The 25,472-nt window shown below is 39.6% G+C and overlaps 1 protein-coding gene across 3 annotated transcripts; it reads left to right on the forward strand.

Moving 5' to 3' along the window:
* Window positions 1-1,325: 1,325 nt before the first annotated feature.
* TXNDC8 (thioredoxin domain containing 8) lies at window positions 1,326-24,637 on the forward strand. 3 transcript variants are annotated; one of them, XM_059143165.1, is made up of 6 exons: window positions 1,326-1,433; window positions 4,347-4,451; window positions 9,827-9,886; window positions 12,503-12,568; window positions 23,502-23,567; window positions 24,511-24,637. In XM_059143165.1, the coding sequence occupies exons 1-6, from the start codon at window positions 1,407-1,409 to the stop codon at window positions 24,571-24,573; spliced, it is 387 nt and encodes a 128-aa protein (XP_058999148.1). In that variant the 5' UTR covers window positions 1,326-1,406; the 3' UTR covers window positions 24,574-24,637. The 3 variants fall into 3 exon arrangements, with proteins under 3 accessions (XP_058999148.1, XP_058999149.1, XP_058999150.1); XM_059143166.1 differs by lacking the exon at window positions 23,502-23,567 and having other exon boundaries at window positions 24,511-24,636; XM_059143167.1 differs by lacking the exons at window positions 23,502-23,567; window positions 24,511-24,637 and adding an exon at window positions 20,389-20,540.
* Window positions 24,638-25,472: the final 835 nt, after the last annotated feature.

The raw sequence follows: 25,472 nt of genomic DNA on the forward strand, positions 1-25,472 counted from the left end.
TCTTGCTTCATTAACTCTTGACCTAAAGATAAGACTTTTGGTTGGATTAAGACAACAAGGGTCTAACCCTGGATTTGGGGTTAGAATAATCCCACACAAACTGCATAGCTACTATAAAATGGAGGAGGGATAAATTCATCCACAGAAAAGTCAGTGTATTTTGGTAGAAAGTAGAGGAAGCAGGCACTGGGAGGGGACTGCTGATATCTGCTACAAAAGCCAAGTGGGCCTGTGGCCATACAGGAAAATACGCACACTTCATACTTCATCTAATACATACAAAAAAGGAGGGGCGCCTGGGTGGCTCAGTGGGTTAAAGCCTCTGCCTTTGGCTCAGGTCATGATCTCAGGGTCCTGGGATCGAGTCCCGCATCGGGCTCTCTGCTCAGCGGAGAGCCTGCTTCCCCTCCTTCTCTCTGTGCCTGCCTCTCTGTCTACTTGTGATCTGTCTGTCAAATAAATAAATAAAAATCTTTAAAAAAAAAAAAAAGGAAAGGCTGGCAACTCCCATACCTGAGAGACCTGACTGGATATATAGAAAGGCCAGAAAGGAAGATTTTGAATGTTTTTATGTTATTCTAGAATTCTGCAACTTCTTTCATTTTTCTTGTAATTGCTCTGAAAAAGATAAGGGGAACATTGGTCATGGCCACGTTTGGGTTATTTCCTAACGTTAAATTCTGCAAAATGACAAATCACCATGTGTAGGATTTGGCAAAATGCTGTTTTTTGTATGAGCCGCCAGCTAAGAATGGGTTTTGCATTCTTAACAAAGATTATGGAAACAAAGACTAGGCAACAGAGTCCAGGTCCAAGTGGTCCAGAAAGCCCGAGTTATCTGGTTCTTTACAGAAAAAGTTTGCCTACCCATGGTCCAGTCCATAAAAGTGAAATTTCATTACCTCCTAAATGATTAGAACAAAATAACAAAGTTCAGAGAATTTATGACTCATAAAACCTAATTGGTAGGAAGCGTACAATTATAGGATTAAGGCTCTCCTATTTTTCTCAATTGCAAAACAATCCCCTCAAACTCCCAGCTGAAAATAGTCTTCATCTATTTAATATTAGCTTGCTTATTTCTCATTTGGTGGTTGCAGGGGGTGGAGAAGGAAGAGGGGTTATGGAAATAGACGGCAGAAGATCAAAAGTAGAAAGACTGATTATTGAGTCTCCGCACAAGGCCCGCAGTTGGCTGGCTCTTGGCTGACCACACGTTGACTACCTAGTCATAACATAAAAGTGAAATTCACTTCAAGTCTGCCGAAGTTCTGGGTTCTGAGATGTCATGTTTAATGACATCATAGAGAAGTTACCCTTCTATTCCAGCTAGGATCTTTTCATGACAGACTGCTACTGTGAGCCAACTGAACCAACAGGCAGGTTTCATCAACAATTCCCAGGAAATGATGGTTCAGATTATTAAAGACATGGCAAGTATTTATATAGCTTCACTGATATTTCAAAAGAGACAACCTTGAGAACAGATTTGATAAACCTTAAGAATTTCCTCTATTAGGATTCCTTCACTGCTCTGCTCTGTAGCAAGGGGAGTTGTTGGTTGTTTTTTTTAAGTCTTGCTCTCTTTTCTCTTGCTCGAGAGATGGCACTATCTAGAGAGTAGCCAAGCAACAAATCGATCGGAAGGGTTTTGTTTTCTGATTCTCATTTCTTCCTCTGACTCTAGCTGAATCCAGGCCAACTCCTAACACATCCTGTCCTGTACCTGATCCCACTGATTCCACCTTAGCTGCACCTGGAACAATCTGTGAAAATAAAAGTCTGTATATTTCTCTTATTCTAGAAAATAGAAACCTCAGATGTGCCTATGGAATAGGGTAAGAAAAATGACAGCCAACAGTGTCAACAATTCCTTAGGTGGTATTTTATAAAGCCACTTTCTATCCATTGTCCAGTTTTACTGACAAAAATCAAAATCTATGGATAGGCCAGGGAGAGTTCTTTATTTATAAAGAAGAAATGTAAGAGTGGTTAAGGTTCTACACCATTTATGAGGGAAGGCCTTAGAACCCAGACATTCTGGTGCCAGGCCCTGTTACAGGAGGCATGGGCCTGGGGGGAAGGGGGGAGGCATAGGGCTTGGGCCTGCTATCCATCAGTACCCTCTGACTTAGACTTTTGCCATTTTCCCCAAATGCAGCTATATATAAGGTCACAAAAGTGAGGCTAACCAGATTGAAAGAAGGCATTGCCATGTAGATTTGCTATAAGAAAATGTTTTAAAATACCACATATTTGTATGTGATGCTGCTTTTTTTTTTTTAATTTTCTGGGAATCTTACAGAATAACCCAGGGTCTCACTAACCCTGTGAGATGCCCTGTCTCCTCCTCAGAGACCTCTCCTGAGGGCCTGTTGTCCCCTGCATATCTGTATTCTAATGTCCCCTTCTATTCGAGGTGAACCTTGGCCACCTAGACTTACAGCTCATTCCCTTCCTTTTGGCATTATCTTTCTCCTTTTTTTATTAACAATGATTACTAGCACAGAGCGTATTTTACTTACTGATCTTACCATCAGCTTCTGCCTCTAAACATAAGCTCTGGGTGGCTCAGATTGTTAAGCACCTGCCTTCAGCTCACGTCATAATCAGGGTCCTGGGATCAAGCCCCCCATCGAGCCCCCAGTCGGGCTCCTGCTCAGTGAGGAGCCTGCTTCTTCCTCTCCCTCTTGCTTGTGCTCTCTGGCTCTATCTCTCTGTCAAATAAATAAATAAGATCTTAAACAAAAAAATAAAACTCCTAAAATAAATAAATTATCTCCATGGAGGCAGAGAAGTGTTTTCTGTTTTGGTTTTTTTTTGTTGTTGTTTTTATTTTTGCACAAGCTGTATCCTAGCAGTGTGTTCATTACTTGGCATAGCATCAGTCTTAATAGGTACTTGTCGAGTCAGTGTGTATCCTATGGGGATATTCTCTTCAGAGGACTTTAGCCAAGTCAAATTCATGGATCCAGCTAGGCCAGTTTACACCTTAGCATCTGCTGAAAAGTGAGGGTGTTGAGGGCTTGTGAGGATGACACCTACTGAATAATTTCAGAAGCAAGTAAGAAATGGAAGCTTGGCCTAGCTCTTTAAAGAGTTAAGTAACACCCCCCCCCCCATCCTAGACGAATACGGGTAAAGAAAGAGAGCATATCTTCCTTCAGTCATCTGTTTCATCTGCTTGAAACTAAATCAAATCGCAACATAATTGTCAAGATTCCCCTATTACAGAGCAGTATGCCATTTGTATGGAATTAACCCCATTCCTAATTCCAGTGATAGGCCCTGCTTGACTTGATCCATTCCCCATCTTAATGATCGGTCCAGGGATGAGTATGTGATAGAATTCAGGCCAGTGAGAGGGAGAGAGAACCCCATGACTAGAAAGAACTCAGGAGATGATTTTGTGTACTGCTTAGGGAAAGGAATTGTGGATTAGGCTGCTTAGGTTAACAGTCCCAAGCAGCTGGTTGACTGGAAGAAAGTTAATAACCTTTTGTTTTATTCTATCTGCAAAATGGAGATAAAACTAATACCCATTCCAGAGGGTGATAGTAAACATTAAGGAAGAGAACACCAGGTGCTGAGTAAATTAGCTACTATTGTCCGTGCTATTCCAGTGAGAAAAGGAAAAGGAAAAGAAAAAAATAATATACGGAACACTGCATATTAGCAAATCATTCATCAACTAAACAAATCATTCATCCACTCTATGAGTACTTGCCAGGTGTCTGGTCAGAGGCCAAGGAAGTTATGATAAAAATGGCCTGAGGTTCTAGAAAGGGAAACTTTTACTTAAATGATCTGGACAGCTGATGGAAAAATCACTGCAGATTCTCAGTGAGAAGAATTTCAAATCTTTAAATGTATGGTTTGACTACAGCTTTGGTAATGATTACCTCCCAAAGCAAAACAAAACAAAAACAAGAAATGGATTCAAGGTGTTAGACTTTTTTTTCTTCTTTTAAATTTCACTATTAATGCCTGTTTGGGTCCTTGTTAAAAAAGTCAAATATAGATGTCCACCTTGAACAACTATCCACCACTACCTTCCACCCCTTATCTTTCATTGATCAATCTTATTTCTCCCCAGAGGTAACCTACCATTAAGAACCACCACTTGGTAAATACAGTCCTAATCACTTTTTGCAGATTTATGAGTCACTTATGTATACTTAGAAAGTTAAATATATGTGACCACAGGGACTTCTAGGAAAAGTATGTCTCCTGGAGAATGATAGGGTGGAGTATCTCATTAAAGTTTTCAGGAACTGAAGTGTCATTATCTGCAAGTTGTATGAAATGCAGTGATTATGCGTATTTCATTTATGCTCTGGTCTCAGGATGAATTAAAAACATTTTTGAAAGCTGCCGGAAGCAAACTTGTGGTGGTTGAATTCTCAGCAAAATGGTGTGGTCCTTGCCAAAAGATTTGTCCTCTTGTTCATGTAAGTATCACCTGTATATATTTCCCAGTTTTTGAAGGAATCTTAAATCCCCTAATAATTTTCTCAATCTTAAAAATTTGCACTTAAAAACCATATGGAATCATAGTTTTTTGAAGTTTCCTGATTATCCAGATGATAACATACCAAGATCTAATAAGATCGTAAGTATACATACTAGAAGATTAATACTATTTATCTATGGCTAATTCTGCAAGCAGCATCCAGATGAGCAAAAGGGTACAGTGGTACAAATGAATGGATTATTCATAATAATGACATTTTGCCTAAGTTCCAGAGTTCAGAAGTTCTAAATATTGGAATAGTTTATGAAAAAAAAATGATACTTGTTTTTTTAACTAGAATATAATAGATTTCTCCCATCCTTCAACCCTATTATCAGAACTTATGTCTTACACATTCTTTCATGTCTTTTCTACTTTATAAACTATTTTAGTAAAATATTCTAGTTAGTTATAATCATATAATTTTATTTGGGTCTTTTTTCCATGTACACATTCTTTTGCCTTTATGTAGGGTCTCCAGATTATAACTTTAATGTCTATACAGTGTTTCATCTGGTTAATTTCCTTACTGCTCCATTTAAAAGTTTTTAACATTTTATTTTTGGTGTCACATGCCACAGAAAGAACTTCAGAGCATTTTCATTTCTCCTTATCTTGGAGAAGTTTCACACTTATGGTCAATTTTGTGAAATATTTCTTCAAATTTAAAGAAGTTTTGATTTCTCTACACGACTGAATATACTATGGTCTCTTTTCAGCAAAGTTTCTAACATTTCACTTTGAACTGGATTTTTTTTTGAAATTTAAATTTCTTTTTGTTTCCCTGTTCTTTTTTTTTTAATGTTCATTTTGCCAGCATATAGTACATCATACGTTTTGTTGTAGTGTCTTGAATTCATTCTAACCACAGTCACAACCTTTGACAGTACAGAAATTGGCTACATGACATCCCAACATCCATTCTGTACTTAAAAATTATTGGACTATCCAGAGGAAATATTTTATTATCTCATGGGCCCCTTTATTCTGACACTCAAAACTTGAAGAAAGAAAATGTTCAGTGTTCAGCTTCCAGAGTATAAATATACTCAAATGCCACACAGTCAAAGCTGATCAAATTCCAACAGCCAACATGTGACATTTCCAGACAGTGCAATGAATGTGAAGGCTTAGTAACTCCTCTCTTCATACCTTTGCCCTAAGGGCAATAACAGTTCTGCCACAGTTTTGTCCGGGCCCCTGTAGCTCTTCCAATACCCATTCCTACTTTTTATAGACCTAGTTAGCCCTTTGGAGATAAACTGCCCAAGTGGTCCTAATTTGAATGTGCCATCTGTTTCCTGGTGGAATCCAGATTAATGCAAATATAGTTTTAAAATAAATTTTGGCCATCAAAATCCTTGAGGAGAACACGGGCAGCAACCTCTTCGACCTCTGCCGCAGCAACATCTTCCTAGGAACAACGCAAAAGGCAAGGGAAGCAAGGGAAAAAATGAACTACTGGGATTTCATCAAGATCAAAAGCTTTTGCACAGCAAAGGAAACAGTTAACAAAATCAAAAGACAACTGACAGAATGGGAGAAGATATTTGCAAACGACATATCAGATAAAGGACTAGTGTCCAGAATCTATAAAGAACTTAGCAAACTCAACACCCAAAGAACAAATAATCCAATCAAGAAATGGGCAGAAGACATGAACAGACATTTCTGCAAAGAAGACATCCAGATGGCCAACAGACACATGAAAAAGTGCTCCATATCACTTGGCATCAGGGAAATACAAATCAAAACCACAATGAGATATCACCTCACACCAGTCAGAATGGCTAAAATCAACAAGTCAGGAAATGACAGATGCTGGCGAGGATGCGGAGAAAGGGGAACCCTCCTACACTGTTGGTGGGAATGCAAGCTGGTGCAGCCACTCTGGAAAACAGCATGGAGGCTCCTCAAAATGTTGAAAATAGAACTGCCCTATGACCCAGCAATTGCACTATTGGGTATTTACCCTAAAGATACAAATGTAGTGATCCAAAGGGACACATGCACCCGAATGTTTATAGCAGCAATGTCCACAATAGCCAAACTATGGAAAGAACCTAGATGTCCATCAACAGATGAATGGATCAAGAAGATGTGGTATATATACACAATGGAATACTATGCAGCCATCAAAAGAAATGAAATCTTGCCATTTGCAACAACATGGATGGAACTAGAGCGTATCATGCTTAGCGAAATAAGTCAAGCAGAGAAAGACAACTATCATATGATCTCCCTGATATGAGGAAGTGGTGATGCAACATGGAGGCTTAAGTGGGTAGAAGAATAAATGAAACAAGATGGGATTGGGAGGGAGACAAACCATAAGTGACTCTTAATCTCACAAAACAAACTGAGGGTTGCCGGGGGGAGGGGGTTGGGGAGAAGGGGGTGGGATTATGGACATTGGGGAGGGTATGTGATTTGGTGAGTGCTGTGAAGTGTGTAAACCTGGTGATTCACAGACCTGGGGATAAAAATATATGTATATAAAAAATATATGTTTATAAAAAATTAAAAAAAAAAAATAAAATAAATTTTGGCAAAATCATACTGAAAGACTGTCCAGATGTTAAAAAGAATCAAGTAGACCCATACAGAATAGTGACATTGTCCCCAAGACAATGTAGTATTAAGTGATAAGAGTACAGTATAGAAAAATGTATCTGGGATGGTCCCATTTATGTAAAACAGACACATACATGTACGTGTATATATATAAACACACACATATATAGAGAGAAAAGGGAAACAGAAAGATGCATATCAAAGAAGTTTTTTTTCTCCAGCAAAAGTGTATTAATTTTGGATTCCTTTATCTTTCTTGTAAGGTTTGAAATTTTGCATGATAATTATTCAAATACCATGTGCTTAATTTTTTTAAACTTCTAGTACATAAGGGGAGGGAGAAAGGGCTTTACTTACTCTAGGTTACTTTACTAGTCAGAGGTCAAAGCAGGGAACAGAAACCAAATTAAACAGAAAAGAATTTTAATACAAGGAATTAATTGCTTTTAAAATTATTGAAATATTAGATTAATAGGTTCCTTGAATGATTCTCTCAAAACACAACATACCCCACTTTGAGGATCCTAACTTGGCCATAATCAGAAGTAAGAGGGGGATGGAAGGCCACTCCCCTTCCCTGGAAGAAGAAAACAAAATGACAATAGAGTATCAATTGGAAATTAGAACCAGAATCATGAGGCTCCTACTGTCACAAGTGCCTCTGGACTTCCAGGAAGCTGATGTCTGGGCACCAGTGCCTGAGTCTGGTTTCTGCTGCTGCCTCCAGCAAAAACCACTTCCATGACCCACAGTTTTGCTTTCCAGCAGGAACATCCAAAGACAAGAAGAAAGTAGTTACTGTCTCACTTCCACCTTCCATGTCTCTCCTGCATGTATCTCATGGGAAAAATCAATCTGCATCCAGAACTCTAGCTGCGAGGGAGCCCAGGGAATCTCTGCCTCTTTTCCTTTCCAGGCTCTGCAGGAAGGTGGAATGGAAGTTTGCCAGCTAAACTTCTGTAAAGGACAAGACAGTCAATATTTTCAAGTTTGCAGACCCTGTGGTCTCTGTAGTAACTACTCAGTTTCACTGTTGTAGTGCAGAAGCATCCAGTGGCAATGCACAAAAGAACAGGCAAATCGTGTTCTGATATGATTTAATTTACAAGACCATGTGGAGACCTGGCTTTGTTCTATGGGGTGCAGTTTGCTGACCCTGGGTGAAGAGGATCATCCTGAAAAGAGCATTTTCAGGAGAAAGGAGAAGTTATATATTTGTTGAGAAATTTCTTGGTATGATTATGGAAAAACAAATAAATATTCTGTGAGGTATACTTACAGTTTACACGGAGGCATGGTGACAAATGAACTTCAAACAGAAAGTTGAGACCAAATCAAGAAGGACCTTGTGTTATAATTTAATGAGCTGCTGTAGACAGTCAAAACAGAAGAATTTTAAAAAGAATTCTACTGTGGTCAAATAGAGAGTGTAGAGAATATTTTTAGCTGTGCTATACACAAATGGATGAGAAAGACTGACGGCAGATAACCCAAGGTGACAACAGTCTCAATGATAGGTTTTCCAAAACTAGGGCAGTGGTTTTGGAGAAAGAAGGGAAGATCAAATTCAGGAGATATTTTAGAGCTAAGATCAACAGAATAGGTAAACGAATAGTAGCAGACTACATACGAGGAAGAACAGAGTAGAAGGAAGAGTGGGTGGGGATGGGGTCATAAGTGGATGGAATGGGATAATGAAGGAAGGCAGTGTCCATAGGGGAACCCAGCCGAGCAAAGAACTTATATCTATCCCATGTATACATACTACTTGATGCAAACATGGCAACTTCCACAACCCTATCCATTTCCTGACAGGCTCTGAAAACTTCATAAATACAGTTAGATGTCCACATAGGTCAAACTCATTCCCATGACTCCTACTGGGGAACATCCATATATCTTCAAACTTTGAAGTACAAGTCAATTGCCCAAGAGTTCATGAGTGATCCCATTTTCCTATAAGGCACAGAGATGCTGCTGACCAAAATCAGCTTCTCTTCTGTCTGAAAAATACTGTTATCTGAGAGTTTTTCCCCATTTTCACAACCTTGATGGGCCACCAGAGAAAGAACTCCCACTTCGGTCACAAACTCCAGACAACAGCTGAAGAGAATCCCTACAACAGAAGAGTTTCCATTGTCTCTGGATGCCTCATACCATCAGAGAGAGGTCCCATTTGAAATAGGTCACTGGAAATGCCTGAGATACAATGTTAAAGCAGACAAATCCAGATGCTGTTAAGTGTCCTTAAAGTATGAACACAGCTGTCTGAAAAGAAAAAACACAAGGGGTGACATTTACAGGCTGCCGCTGCATCCATTATTCCCAGACCCATTATCAACACCTTTGTCACCACTGCTGCCAAAGATGCTTTCAGAACAAACCAGAAGCAGAAGAGAGCTGTGGCTTTCCTCTGTCCCCTCACCCTGCAGAGTAAATCTGGACCCACATGTCATGATTTCTTCGCTTCCTTTCCCAGCTTTGAAACTCTGATCTCCAGTATGGTTCTTTAGCCTCTGAATCTGCCAGTGATCTTGACTTGACCTTGGTATCATCTCATATTTGACTCTCGTGCTTTAAGTTCCAGGCAGTAGTGAAATGCCAGAGTGATGCTCAGTTCTCTTGAACAATCTTTTTGTTTGTGGTTTGTTTTTGCCAAGAGAAAAGTGTGTAATTCTCATGTTGATTTAGTATTAATGCTAAGCTAATAGGGAATTTTTTTTTTCCTTTATTTTGAAGGCAATGTCTCTGCAGTACCGAAATGTAATGTTTGCCAATGTGGATGTGGATGATTCTCGGGTAAGAATCTTAGATCCTTCCATGGGGATACATAAAATCCAAATGCAGTGTCTTTGAAAGTCCTGTCTCAGTGATCTCATTGATTATATAGTCAATTTTAAGTCGAGTAGAATTTTGTAATTTTTTTCTTTTAATTGGTAGTAAATTTCCTCATAATGTTCTTAGATGTTTTGTATTAATTTTTAAGTATGTGAGAAAGTATGTGACTCTCTTCCTGCCCCCTCCTCTCCCATACTATGGCAGACTTCCCAACGTTTTCCTCCACTTGCTCTCAGCTCTGCCCCAGAATCCCGCTGAGCAGAATTGCTCTACACAGACAATACTAGTTGGGTGATATTGCATTCAAGGTGAAAAGTGGTTGTTACCCTTATAGTAAATTATTAGTCAATTACTAAAACTTTACTCGATGCATTACAGACATTTTAATTAATATGCCTTGCTTTCCTCTTGCTATATCTTGTGCTTTTTTGTGGGTTTTTTAAACATCACAGGAATTCCAAGAAATCCTTCCTTCATTTCCCTCCTTAGATTCTTCTTTCCACACCCTCTACCCGAAAATAATCAGCCTCATATCCTCAGTCAAAATGTGCCTTATTGGGGGGCACCTGGATGGCTCAGTGGGTTAAAGCCTCTGCCTTTGGCTCAGGTCATGATCTCAGGGTCCTGGGATTGAACCCCATGTCGGGCTCTCTGCTCAGCAGGGAGCTGCTTCCCCCTCTCTTTCTTGGCCTGCCTCTCTGCCTACTTGTATCTCCATCTGTCAAATAAAAAAATAAAATCTTTAAAATAAAAAAAATGTGCCTTATCGGTATACACAAAGTATCTGAAAAGTTATTCTTCCTAATATTTGTCCATTTATAACTCGGAAAAAAACAGTAACAAGTGATCGTTGGATATACTGGATTAAATCTGAGCTTTAGAATAACAAAAAATCTGTTATGCACCCATCCTTTTCTTTATAGTTTTGTGACTTCTTATCACTTATAAACTTCATTTTCTTCATCTGTAAAACAGGACAAATAAAATTTAACAATATAAAATGAGATGAAATACATAAGATATAGGACATAGTTCCCAGAACACAATAGAAGTTCCATTTCTCCGTTTCCTTCAAACGTCATCAAAGTGTTACAGTGTTTAATTGCCCTTGAAGGTGAATCATATATTGTGCGTTCAGAATACACCCAGGATCATTATCTCTTTGTCCTTTCTTATATTCACAGAGTTGTGCAACCATCACTGTCATCAATTCTAAAACATTTCACCACCCCAAAAAACAAAACAAAACAAAAAACACTTTGGAGGCTCTAGTGGTCACCCCCAGTTCCTTCTCTCCCAACTCTGGGCAACCATAAGTCTATATTCTGTTAGATTTGCTTATTCTGAACATTTCATATAAATGGAATCGTCGAACAGGTGGTCATTTATGACAAGCTTCTTTCACTTAGCATGAGTTTTCAAGGTTCCTCTATATTCTAGCATGTTATCAACATTCTATTCCTTTTCATTGGTGGCTACACCACCTTTTATTTAGCCATTATTTAGCTGTTGATGGACTTTTGGGTTGTTTGCACCTTTTGACTCTTATGAGTAATGATAGTATAACATGTATATCTATATTTGCATTTCTCTTGAGTACCTATCTGGGGTGGAATTTTTGCCATATATTGTAACTCTATGTTTGACTTTTTGAGAAACTGGCAAAACATTTTCTAAAGCAGCTACGCCATTTTATATTTCCACCAGCAGTGCGTGAGGGCTCTCCATATTTCTCTACATCCTCCCTAACACATGTTCTTGTCTGCCTTTTTGATTATAGCTCTTTCCCTTTTCAGGTGAAACAAAATGCACAGTTTTCTTTAACAGTAATTTATTTATTAGTTGTCTTTGCTGTGGTCATGAAATTTATAATTTAATGTGTGTGGATCCATGTGTGTGTGTGTGTGATAGGCGGCAGGGGAGGGATTCACCCCCATAAAATGATATGTATATTAGAGAGAGAAGTGCAGTTCTGTTGATCCTTTCTTTTGACTTTTGAACCAGATAAACGAAAACTGCCATTTGAAAGAAGATTGTAATGGATTATAATAATGGCAATTCTGACATATTTTCTTGACTTTGGATTCATCTTTCACAAACACAGGCAGTGAAGCGGGGAGTAAGGCCTAAAAGAAAGAGACAAATAAACCCTAACTGACACTGCGAGACCAGTATTAACACCCCATGTCTCACGTGTGCTTTGTAAAGGTACCTCTACTCTTCCTTATCTTTGCAATGTGCTGTCTCCATATTGGGTTCAACTGGGGTCCCTCTGCAATCTTTCACAAGTTCTTCTAAATAGAGTTCATTTAGTCCTTTGGCATCTGTTCTATTTTGGCCTCCATTGCTCAACCCTCTCCCAGGGCCCTGAGAGGAGAAAGCTCAGGAATTCAGAGAGCAACCATTTTCTATGGTAGCGTTCCTAGAAGCTTTGACATTCCTTGGCAAGAGAATCTACCAAGTCTTAGCTGTCCCTGGTCTTTCAGACATGCCTCCTGAGAAGTCACAAAGTTCTGGGCTCGGTGTAGAGTGTGGATACCAAAATTGTGACTTCATGCCATTTCATTCCTTTCCCAGGACTTGGCCCAAATTTATCATGTCAAAGTCATACCCACATTTCAGATGTTCAAGAAGGCCCAGAAGGTATGTTTCCATGGTAACTGGCAGAGTTGAATTATAGAATCATCAGAATCTAAAAAAAGGCCTGGGGCATCCAGGATGGATGAAACAACGGCATTTATTTTTAATATTTACCAATGGAATTCTTAGTTTCTGAACTTTCCATATTGGCAAGGAGTACAAAAAATGCATGAATTGTAATAAATATTCTCATTCAGACAGTCTGAGATATCCAAATCCATAAGAAATATCTCACGATTGTCCCTATCTTATCCTTTTGATGGGGCAGAACCACCAAAAAAGAAACTTACAGAAAACGACATGATGAAATTCTCACACAAATGTATACAAATTGTTGGCAATACTTGGGTAAATATTAATCAAAGACAATCACAAGGCAGAAGAGCCTAGTAGTTAAGCATGTGGGCTCTGGATATAGGTTTCCGTGGTTCAAATACCTGATCTACCACTTTGTAGCACTTCACTTAAAAGCCTCTTTGATCTTAATTTCCTTATCTGTAGAAACAAAGATCATTAAGTTTCTACCCTCAAAGGGTGTTGAGAGAATTAAATGAATTAATATGACTCAAGTTTGTAGACCCATCCTGACATGCATAAGTGCTGAGCATGTTACGGTAGTTGTTATCACAAAGATATTAATGAAATAAAATGTCTGAAATATTTCACGTGTGTTGAAAGTAGTAATTCCACATATGGCTGGGAGCATTGACAATTGTACATACCTTATGAAAAGTAGCTTTGCAACATGCTTAAGAGGAACAAACTGTTGATTCCCTTTCACACAATTATCTATCCTTGGAAACCTTTGCTATGAAAATACCTCAAGGAAAAATAAGTCCCTAAGTGTATAGTAATTGTAGCATTACTTCTAACAAAATACAAAAGCAAGCTCAATGTCTTTTCTAGTAGACCTGCTAAAAGGATTTGTGTTACATCTACTGTATGAAAGTGTGTGCGATTAAAAGTGTTAGGAAGAACATATGTAAAGCAAAAATATTCAGGCTTAAACTTTGGGGAAGATTGTGTCTACAACATAAAAAGTGAAAGCAGTTCGTAGGCTAGCAATGGAATTTCATTTTTAGCTTCTATTTGTTGGGTATTTGCTATAACATAATTGGTGCAATAGATACAAATAATTCTTCAAAAAGAATTAACACTACCTATTCCCTCTCTTGAGTGTTTACTTGAAAATTGAAACTATTAGCCTATGTATCCCCAACTCCCTGTCCCCCATAGATCAGATTGTTTCTGTGCCATTTTTTATCTTCTTCTCTTCCATCTCAGAAATGAAAATGCTTCCTTCTTTTGAAAGGATTTCATCCATCGTACCTTGATTGCATTCTCTCCCTTGTGCTCCAGGCCTCAATCAATCAGCTACCTTCTTTTAGACCTGGTGTTTGGACACTCGTTTTTGCTACCGACTTCCATTCTTCATTCTCTATCAAGAGTTCTTTGATTTTCCTCCAGGTTACCATGCCCCTTCCCATTCTTGATCCATGTGCTTCCTTAAGGCTCCATCTCCAGGCCTAGATCTGTGAGTGAACTCCATCCCCATCAAGAATAGCCCCTTGAGGGCACCTGGGTGGCTTAGTGGGTTAAGCCGCTGCCTTCGGCTCAGGTCATGATCTCAGGGTCCTGGGATCGAGTCCCGCATCAGGTTTTCTGCTCGGCAGGGAGCCTGCTTCCCTCTCTCTCTCTGCCTGCCTCTCCGTCTACTTGTGATTTCTCTCTGTCAAATAAATAAATAAAATTAAAAAAAAAAAAAAAGAATAGCCCCTTGACTCCAGTCAAGCCAATCCAAGCCCTACCAGAGCTAATTGTAAGACTTGGCTTAAGTAGCTAAGTAAAAGCCTTCTTTTTCAATTTCACTGGATTTGAACTTGGGGAGATGTGACGCTGATGGTATACAACTAGCTTGCCACCATAGGGATCTTGAAAAAGAAGCCACCATACATCAAAAGAGCAAATTCAGACCAGAAACACCAGTGGCATTGTTTGAACCCTGAAGCTATCCATGCCTGAAGCCTGTACTACCCCTGCAGATTCTTTAGTTATGTAAATCTGGGGTTGCTTTTGCTGTCGCTTGCAACCAAAAAATTTCTAATGACAAAAAAATCAATGATCAAACTATTCATGATCTAACTCTTGAAAAAGTAGAATATATTTACTGCCTTCAATTCTCATTTATAATTTATTCCTTCCTCTGCTCTTTTAAAAGTCACCAAGGATCTTCCAGCACCTAATTCAAATAGCCATTTCTCAACCCTTGTATTCCTTGATTACACAAAAGCACCATTAACTAATTAGGTTCTATATTTTAGAAATTTCCTCCTCTTTTGGCACCTATGCCTGATCCTTTCCCCCAGCTCTCCTCTGGCTTATCTCCTACTGTCTGAAAATATAAGTGTTTACGAAGGTTCTCTTTCCCATTCTACTTCTTCTCCTTTAGTAATTTCATCCCTACTTATAATTCCAGCTATAACTACCTTTAACGTAAACAAGTGTGATAGCCCTCCTCCACCCCAAGTTCACACCGTAGCTCTGTCTTCTTTCCTAAATAGATCCTGGCACAGCTCCATGTCTGTCATTTTCTTATTTAAAATTGGATGCCCTTCCCCTCCGCTGTCTGCAAAATCAAGACTAAACACTCATATTCAAGTCTGACATTCAAATTTGTTCACAATTTTGACCCAATCTACTTTTCTAAGTCCATTTCTGTTTGACTCAGACCTTAACTTCATGTATTTTTGTCATACTATTCCAAGCACCTGGAGGAGTTGATGTCAGTATGTAGAAGAATCCCCCTGGGTAGAAAATACTCATTCCATGTTTGATTCATGAGCCAATGAACAAATGAAAGAGTAAATGAAAGCCGCTGTCTTTGGCCTGCAACCCACTGCCAGCTCTGCCTCCCCTCCTCGTTCTGTCCTCATACCAGTCTGACTCAGGAAGGGTTTCTCTTCAGCCCAGAACAGCTTTCTGGTTTCATCTCTTCTGCAGATGATACTGCTTAAGGTTTGTCACAACTCAACAGTTTGCTCTCCATTTTATGAAACAAAACTTTGGGTGCTCAGCTGATTATGTGTCTTAAGCTCTTGAGCAAATCCATAGCTATGCTTTTGAGGAAAGGCTTGACCCTGTTTGGTCTCAGTTCTATATGGAAGTAGAAGAACTTTCAGTTGGGGGTGGGGTGACCTCTTATATTAATTTTTTCTAAACTGGTTTCTATAGGGACAGATCCCTTTTGAAGGGTTAGAACAAAATGCCTGTATTCTAGGCATCATGAAGGATCTCAAATTTGAGTTTTATGCCAGTTAGCTGATGGAAAAGAAAATTAACTGAATTGATGACACCATGCATTAAGCTGACCTGCCTCTCCCTCTATTTTAATTCCAGAGTTAGCCAGCCTCTGATTATAACATGGATACCCATGTCCTAAGAAATGTTCTTGAGAATTGAGGGTCTCATTAAATATTACTAACTTAGCATCTTGGTTATGGAGTTATTTAAAAAACAACAACTTGAGATCATTCACGTCATAATATACAAATAAGTCTACTTCTAAACTTTGTATGTATGATCGTATTTCCACAAAGAGTCATACTTGGGTCAATTTAGATATCATTTGAAAACCTGCAGAGAAGATTGGCAATGCTGGCTTCCATTTGACAAGGAATAACCATCTGTGCAAAAGACAACAGCAGAAAAAATACGGAGACAGAAATCCTAAAGATATGGTATTACAAATTCCTTTACCTCTTTGACTCAATCCCCAGCATTTCATATCTGAGATCCGTATAGGGCTTCTGGAGGGTTCCCCCACCTCTTCCATTGCATCCAGAGCTGCAGTCAAAGCCTGAGACCTCTGAAATGCCCCCAGGTTCTATCCTGTAATGGTCTGTACAGGAAAATCACTGGAACCAGAGAAAATTGAGCGTAACTGTGCAAAAGGACCAGTCTCTGTGAATTTCCCTCCTCTCTCAATAGAACTGACTAGGAAAGCTACCAATGACATTTATTGTTTTCCTTGGAGTGGAAAAAGATTAAGTTCATTTCTTTGAGACCACTTCCATCTCTCTTTCACCTGGGACAGTGCAACTAAAAATTGACTTAGGAAAGCAGTTAAATAGCATTTATCTAGTATTTAAAAAAAAAAAAAAAAAAGCCTAGAATCCAGTTTCTATTAAGGGATGTTATAAGAAAGGTACTCACATTTCTGGTAAAACGTCTGGCAAAGAGCCACGATCCATTATGCCTTTTTAAATGTACATTGTATAAAAAGCCCTGCGATAATTCCTCATAGAACAGACTTAGGAAAATGTTTGCTGCCCTCAAAAATATGATCCACTCCCTTGCATTAGATCAGATGGTTTAGGGAATCCCCCGGGTTTCTCTTTTATGATTGCTGCCAATAATCTCAAGATTACTTCCTTTACTCAAATACAATAGCCTCCCCCTTATCTGCAGTTTCCTGGCATTCCCTTAATTGCCATCTCCATACCGAATCGTACTTGAATGGTGGTGTCACTTTATCTTGCCCTTGATTCTAGCTCATTTCAACTATTTTCAAAGATACATAAAATATAAACAAATAAAACTTTAAAAAACTGAAGCAGATAAAACTACATAACCATGACTCAGGGTCTCAGTAGATAAGAGGCATTATGTGTTGCTGGAAGTTTCCAGGCAGATTTGGATGGCCCCCTAGCAGGGATGCACTATAAACAACAGTTGTAATTACTTCACACTGTTGGGGTGAAAGACAATGAAAGCAAATTCTAGGCAATAAATAAGGTAGGGTTGTTTCTTCCTGCTGTATTCCTTCGTGTTTCCACCTGGGACACCCACATCCTGTTCCAGTAAGATTAACTATTGTTTAAAAAAAAAAAAATCCACAGTGTCTTTCAGAGGGGCCATCCAAAACCAGAATATTATAGTGTATTCTATTATACGAACTATTATACTATCCCTAACCAGAATATTATAGTGTATTCTATTATAAGTAGAAAAATACATAAACTGCAATGTGCATATGATACTAGTTATTCATTGAGCCTCTGAAGCCCATCAGGAGATCCCCTGGGCTAATAACATTGATTCCAGACCAACGTTGACATATCAGTGGAATAGCATAAAGGAAGACTTAGCAACTCTTGGCCAACTGCTTAAACATGGGCCAACATCAGAAATCTGTTCCCTCTTTCATTTTTTGATGTGAGAATAAATGGCTCCTCAAAGCACTTTAATCTACTCATAAGAGCCATAGGATATAGGGACATAGATGCTAATAAGTGAGCTGTTTACAAATGAATAATTCTGAAGAACTAAGAGCTCCTATGCTCACATCGAGTCAGGGGAAGTTCCTGTCCCTGTGCCTGTGAACAGCAGGGCTCCTGCTCAGATGACATAGAAGTCATTTCAGTGTGCTCCCTCCTTCAAGTTGGTATAAAAATCCCCAAGGGGCAGCACCATGGGGTGCTCGGGAGAGGACAGGATTGGTTTCTTCGAGAGCCAGGCAGGGACAATAAGTGAGATAATAGAAAGTGAGGAGGATGGTGGTCCTTGGAGAATCACCCTCCCAAATACTCACTGTTCAAGTTCATAAAAGATAGTACTTGATTGCCCAAAAGAATGTCTGTGGCTAGTTTTTGCTGTCTCTGGAGTCAGGCACCTGTGGGTTGAACCCCAGGTCTGCCTTTTATTATTGTGTGACCTTGGGAATGTGCCTTCACCACCTTGAATCCAGTTTCCCTCCCTTTGAAATGAGGACTGTATCATGTATCTTTGAACTGTTGTCACGAAAAGTTGTGATAATGTATATAAATGCTTTAGCACTAGACTTGGTACATATTATAAAATAAGGTTATTGCTAGAGCCCCAGAATCTGTCTGTGCCCCTATCTCCTTGAAAATCTACGAATAAATAGAAACTTGGAAGCAGTGGTTAGGAGAGACCTCTAAAACTCTTCGAAATAACTATGATATCCATTTAAGCTAAGTCATCTTAGCATTTAAGAGTTTTTTGCCCAGGGATATTCAAACTGTTAAGGATGTTGTTACGACACAGAGGGTTTCTACCTGAGGGAAAATAAAAGCACTCTCTCCCATAGTGTCTAGGGGTTATATGTCAGGCCCATAAGCAGCTGATACATCAGCAGAGATTAATTGACTGGGAGGGGCAAGAACTAAGTGAGATAGAGGGAAAGAAAGAGAGAGGAGCAGCAAGCATTTATCACCATTTGGCACCATTGCTAAAGATACTGCTCTAGATATTTGCAATTCATAGACAGTAATTACTTGTACACCTCTTGTCTCCAGGGCAGGGATTAGAGTGAGGCTGGTGATTGCAGGTATAGGGTGGAAACCTGTCTTTATTTGAATCTTTGATATTTTATTCATGATGGATTTTTTGCATTAATGTTTGACTTTTAAAATATATATTAAAATATTATTTATCTTAGTTACCGAGTTCTGGGAACCCCTTAAATTTTACATCCTCCTCCAAGCTCTGTAATCTAAAGTTTAAATCATTGAAATGTAGGAGTACTTCATTCAGTGATCGGCCAGAAGGACTTACAAGACTCAATAGCAGGTTATACTTATAGCTAAGATTTATTATAACAGAAAATATAGAGCAAAAATTCAGGAAAAAGATATGCATTGGTAGAGTCCAGAAAGGTCCAGCACAAACTTCTGATGTTCTTCCTTGGCTGGGGACACATAGGAGTGCTCGCTCTCTCTTTAATAGTGCACTTCAAGGACATCTGTGGACTGTTTCTGCCTAGGGATGCTCTTTTGACATTCAGGGTCTGAGGCCTTTATGTGGGGACTGGCCATGTAGACACATCTTGCTAAGCAACCATTGCTACACAACCACCTATAACAATGGAGACTAGGACCCCAACAATAAAACCAGGTGCAAGTCATCAATATTGATGTTTATGCCAAGCTAGCCAGTGTGGCATGGTCCATCACTCCAGATATATATAACAAAATCATCAATTATTGATACAAAGAATACTTTGGTGGGGGGAGGGTACATAATAGTCTCTGGGGCACTGATGAAGGATCAATCATGGTTCCCTTGGAGACAAGCAAGAAATAAGGAACCAGACCTGCTGTGTTAATTCTTCTCACACAGAGTCATGTGGAAAATCAAAATATCACCTTTATTGTAAGTTGTAATAACACTAAATTGTGCTAATTACAGAACATGGCTTAGGCTCAGGTCAACAGACTTTCTCCTGTTCCCCTGAAGCCTAGACTTTGAGATGGCCCATCTAAGAGAGAATCTTGGACCGCGGAGGAGAAACTTACCCACCTAAGTGGAGGAGATAGTGCTGCTTTTCTCAACTGTCATGCTCCAAAAGTGAGGACACAGGGTGATGATAGCCTTCTAGACCTCTGTGAGGCCTGCTTCAGAGGTGCTTTCTAGAAAAGGAAGGACAGTGGGCGGAGAGCAGACCTGTCCCTTGGGCAGAACACCCCCAGAAAGGGAGAGGATAATCATGAACTCATACCTTTATCTAGGCTCAACTGATATATTCACCTCAAGCTGGGGATAAGTCGGTGAAGGGATTTCCCAGTATTGGAAAGTTGAGCAGATCTTCCAGTGGGAACATGAGAACAGGAGTATAGGTCATTGAAGAGAATGGCTCCAAAACCATTATTATCCCCATGAACAAATTTTCATCCTATTCTTCTGGTAATGGGCAGAATGGCATCTCTTACGGCCAGAGACCAAAATCACTTTTCATGATTCTCAGTGTGGCGTAGGATAAATCCCCACAACATTAGACTCATGCCCCTTTCTCCCTTCAACAGAAAACAACATTGTACTGAGAGAGGAGTTCTCAGGCAGCTTCACGCGTGTGCTCAACACCTTCAACTGATGGCAGTAGGCTAAGGCTTGGCAAACTGTGGCCCCAGGGTCAAATCTGACCCTCTACCAGCTTTTGGAAATAAAGTTTTACTGAAACGCAGTCATGACCATTTGTTTAAATATTGCCTTTGACCACTATCACACTATATGTAGTAGAGCTGAGGAGTTTCAACACATAGGATATGACCTGCAAAGCCTGAAACAGGTATCAGGCCCGTTCCAAAAAAAGTTTGTCAACCTCCAACATAGAAGGAGAAAAATAGTATTTATGCCACTCATGCTTGAGAAATAGGTATGCAGCTGGAGTTTCTAAGCCAGCTATAAGAAAATGAAACCAAATTAGTGTTTTCTTGAAATCTCACTGCTGGAACAAATTGAGAAGAAGGCCAGTGTAGCTTCGAAAAAAAGAGATAATAGATTGCTTTCATATTTTCATCTTGAATCCAAATGCATATAAATTCAAGCTGTTGGAAACAGACTGTTTCTAAGAGGCCCCGCCTTCTTGGTTTGACTTTGCTAAACTCCGAAAACCACAACTGAGCTGCTCGCCTTTGCAAAGTCTGCCTTACAACAGCCTTGTGAAAGTCCAGGGGGAAGTGTGCAAACACCTGCACCATGATGAGGTCGATTCAGGGCAAGGCATGGGTCTGGTTGAATCAGAGAAAGAAGCAAAGATGGGATCAAAAAGTAATTAACACCGTCCAGCTCTCAGCAGGTGGAGGTGCTTTTCACCATTCTCTTGCTAGACATATTCCTCCCATCTCATTAGTAAGATTTAATGCCTTAGCAAGCCCTTTGTAAGGAAGAAAAGGAACATCCTACTATTACAGCTAATGAAATTATATTGTATGTATGAACATTGCTACAGCCTTCTCCCCAAAAAGTGTCTTGTGTTGGTTGGTGGTTTGGGCTCTTTTGTTTGTGTTGTTATTGTTGCTTTGAGGATTCTGTTGTTGCTTTTAACTCAGTAAAGAAGTCTGGAAAATTGGCAAGCTTTCAGTCAGCTGGTCCAAACCTAACTTCAGTATTCACTGGACCACATTGCCTATCAAATGTCCAAAGTGTTTTATTATAATGATTCTATGAATACATCATTAAACTCCTTAATTGGTACTCTCAGAAGTCCGTTTGTTAGGAAGGGACCCTTGTCTTTGAATCTTTTGCATTTTCTCAGTAATAGTAATATACTTTTTATAGGTGATTGACTGGGGAAAAAGATGCCTCTGGTTGGACCTGAGTGATGGGTCAATGGCGGGTCGGGAGTCACTTTATTACTGTGTGTGTGTGTGTGTGTGTGTGTGTGTGTGTGTGTTTGAAAATGTTCATAATAAGGGGTGCCTGGCTGGCTCAGTTGGTGGAGTGTGTGACTCTTGATCTCAGGGTTGTGAGTTAGAGCCCCACATTGGGCACTGAGATTACTTAAAAATAAAATCTTTTTAAAAAGAAGTTCATAATGAAAGATGCTCATTTTTCATAATGGGCATCGTTGGTTCTGAAATGCATGGAGAGCCCCACCCCCTGCCCTGCACCATATCCCACTGGGCTCCGTAAACTGGAGCTTGTCATTTTCATTAGCAGTCATGGGTGTGGGGCTGGGGGGGAGGTGACAGCAGTGCTTATAAAGTGAAGGCATTGAGGAGAGAGAAGTGGAACATGCCTTTGAGAGACACGGCCCAACATGCAGATTAAAATGAGAAAACATTGTAAGCAGAAATTATATGCTAGTTCCCTTATATGTGTATCTCTTCACAAGAAAGCTACTTATTCCATAAACTCTTACCACTGAGCTGCTCCTCAGTCACTAACTACACACATGAAGCTCCTGTATATAAAGCCCCATGCTAGACAGGAAAACACCTCACATTTGCTTTTGACAAACTGGACAAAGAAGAAAATAGGTAACACCTGGTCTCTGAAATGTAACACTACCCAGAGTCTTGGACTTGTACTTCAGTGACAGAAATCAGCTTAGCTTAGCTCACATCAGACCTAAAACCATTAACAGAGCACCCACTCCGTATAAGGTTCCTAGCTAGATGCTAGAAGTATGGAGGGAAAACATGAGGCGGAGTCCCCATCTTTGGTCAACTGCAGGAGACGACGTAACAGAATCGACTCTTGAATAGTGGAATGCCCCAGTTCTAGGAGATCACGGAGACTTCATGAGTTAAATCTTGAAGGATGGTTAAAACTAGCAGGCGAGGAAGAAGGGAAGAAGGGGGAGTAACAAAATAGGGTGGGTATGTATCAGGAATTTTTCGATGACAATACATTAGTACAAAGTTATCACTGGAATATGAACTCCAGAGGGGACTTTTGTCTGGCATGTTTATAAGGTCTGGCTCAGAGTGGACGCTTATTAAAGATTTGTTAAATTAGATAAGTAAGTGAATCCAATGTAGAGGTCAGAGTTTCAGTGAGGTAGATAGGACAAAATCAAGGAATCCCTGTAGGACTTTGGATTTTATGGTGGTGAAGAAACCTTGAAGAATTTTACAAAGACTAGATTTGTGGTTTTGATCTTCAAGGGGGAAGGGAACTAAGGGACATAGGACTAGAGACAGACAGATCGTATGCTGTTGCTAAAGTCAGTTCGAGGGAAAGTTCATGAGATAAAATCCATGGAATCTGGTGATAAATTTAATGTCCCCTAAAGCTACCAGAATGACTAACATAAAAAAGAATGGACAATACCAGGTGTTGTCAAGCATATGGAACACCCAGAACGTTCATCCTCTTTTGGGGGAATAGAAATCGATCAAATCACTTCGGAAAACTGTTGGCCAAATCCCACATTCAGGTGGCCAAAACCTGCCCATGTTCCTGCCAGGGGTTCTTGTCTTGTGACCTGCCCTGGGCTCAGAAGATTTCAGAAACTCCCTTCATGCTTCTAGATACCATCCACCTGCCACCCGACTCTTAGAAATGAAACATTTTGTAGATCCTTTCTGACCTCTTCCTCCCCGCCAGCCAGTGCCACGAGAACTATTTATAGAGGGAATGGGTACAAACCAGGCAACTCAGATAAATCATGAAATTCTGCACCCACACTTAGGTAACCCTATTCTCGAGACTCAAAAGAGCCTTTTGCTGTAATGGAAGTGGAATCGTGAGCAAGCCGGTAAGTGAAAATGGGATCAAGATGGAGTCTCAAGTCTGGGGCACACTGGGGTCTACTTTCAAGAAATGGAATGTACCATCATGCTCACAGGCGGCCCCCAGAGAGAATGCTGCTGCCTGGGGAAGCAGAATCATTAGAAGCAGGGATGGTTTCTTCTCTGCTAGACATGGAGCATTGAAGTTGTTCTACAACTTTCCAACCCCTGTCCCAAAGTCCTAACACCATTTCTGGCAGCTGAAACCTCCCTCACTGGAAACTCAAGTCTTCAGCTAACCCTGTCCTCAGTTAACCCACATTCTGCCTTCTCTACAAGCACATCATACTATTGGTACTAACGTGATAATGCATGGTAAGGGTCTTAAACTTCCATATTTCAATCAAATCTAAGTCACACATTGACAGACGCACCTATTATATTACATACCACTGGAAAGTGTTCCAAATAAAATATACCATCCACTATGAGATGTATCCTGAGACAGAGATGTGACAATTTGGAAAGAATATGCGCTGCTTAGAATCAGTTGTTTATAATACTATGATCTGTGCAAAGGTCAGGGCATGGGAAATTACATCTCACTTGATTTCAAGAAATCGTGTATGAATTAACAAGTCCTTAAGACCAATGTATAAAGTCTCTGAGAGGTTTCAGTGATTGAGTTTTCTCATTTCTAACACACTATATGTTTTAGAGCTCGGTTTAGAAGACTATTGTGAAGAATTCTATAAATCTGACAAAACATTAGCATAAACGATTTTTGGAAATGTGCCAAGTAATTGAAACACCATGAGTTTAATGTGTTAAATGTGTACTTATATTCTAAGTATCTTTCAGACAACGGAAATGAGTAGAGGATAATTTAACAGGAACAAAACTCAAAGCTTTAACATCTTTGCAAATATTTAAACCAATACGTATTTCCCCTTGTGTGTTTGTAAACAGATTTTTGAATTTTGTGGAGCTGATGCTCAAAAATTGGAAGCGAAGATTCGAGAACTAATGTAAGCCGATCTCCAAGATAAAATACATTTGCAACATTTTAAAAGGCGGCAGCTAATGTGTTTGTGTTTTTATTTGCAGCAAATATTGTTCATGCTCCATTCATTGGTCTTTCTCCTGACACTCTCCCGGTTGAATTCCACCTTTTTGCAATCTCACTGCAAAATTGCTTAAAGCTCTTGTGGTATCACTCCCATTCTCTAACTTAGCCTTTCTTCTTTCAGTGCACATTTCTTAGGCAATGTTTTTATGACCTCCACAACAAGCCCTGCATAGCTAAGTGATACCATGTCATTAAGAAGGCTTTCCAGAGATTGCCAAAGATGAAATTCTTCACAGTGATCAAGAAACAAGTGCCCTCTTTCCCTAGTGTACTGCAAATACATAGAAGCCAGTGCTAATTGACCCATCTCTTGTGGTACAGAATTCTTCTCTGATGCATTCTTTTGTATTAGAATGGTGTCGTTTTTCTCTCCCCCAGTGCCTTTCTAAGATTCTTTTATAATTAAAAAAAAAAAAATCCACATGTACACACAAAAGCTGGAAAGTCCTTTTACTATCTATAATGTTTTTGTTATTGTTGTTAACTGAGACAGCTCAGACATTTAAGTCCCCAGAGAAGACAGCTGCTTCTCACACCAACCATTCCCACACGGGGTTTCCATCAGAGGAACTCTGGAGTTCTGAAGTCATAGAATGGAGCCAGCTTTCCCTAGCTACTGATGACTAAGATTTTGACAGAATCTTACTATTCTTTGGAACATAGAGTAGCAGAAGCCAACAGATGCCAGCTTAAGAGAAAAGGACAGTTTTAATCATTCAGTAAATATTTATTGAGCACCTACTCTGTGCCAAGCACTGTTAGAGGCATGCAGAGTATCACTTGGTTCATAGAATCCAAAGAC

Source organism: Mustela lutreola, chromosome 12 (assembly GCF_030435805.1).
Source record: "Mustela lutreola isolate mMusLut2 chromosome 12, mMusLut2.pri, whole genome shotgun sequence".
Classification (NCBI taxonomy): domain Eukaryota; kingdom Metazoa; phylum Chordata; class Mammalia; order Carnivora; family Mustelidae; genus Mustela; species Mustela lutreola.

Bases quoted from the DNA above. Each gene is read 5' to 3' on its own strand.
- TXNDC8 (XM_059143165.1), top strand. From the start codon at position 1,407: ATGATGGTTCAGATTATTAAAGACATG. The intron at 4,452-9,826 runs GTAAGTATCACC...TTTATTTTGAAG, and splicing joins AGATTTGTCCTCTTGTTCAT to GCAATGTCTCTGCAGTACCG. The intron at 23,568-24,510 runs GTAAGTGAAAAT...GTTTGTAAACAG, and splicing joins GTGGAATCGTGAGCAAGCCG to ATTTTTGAATTTTGTGGAGC.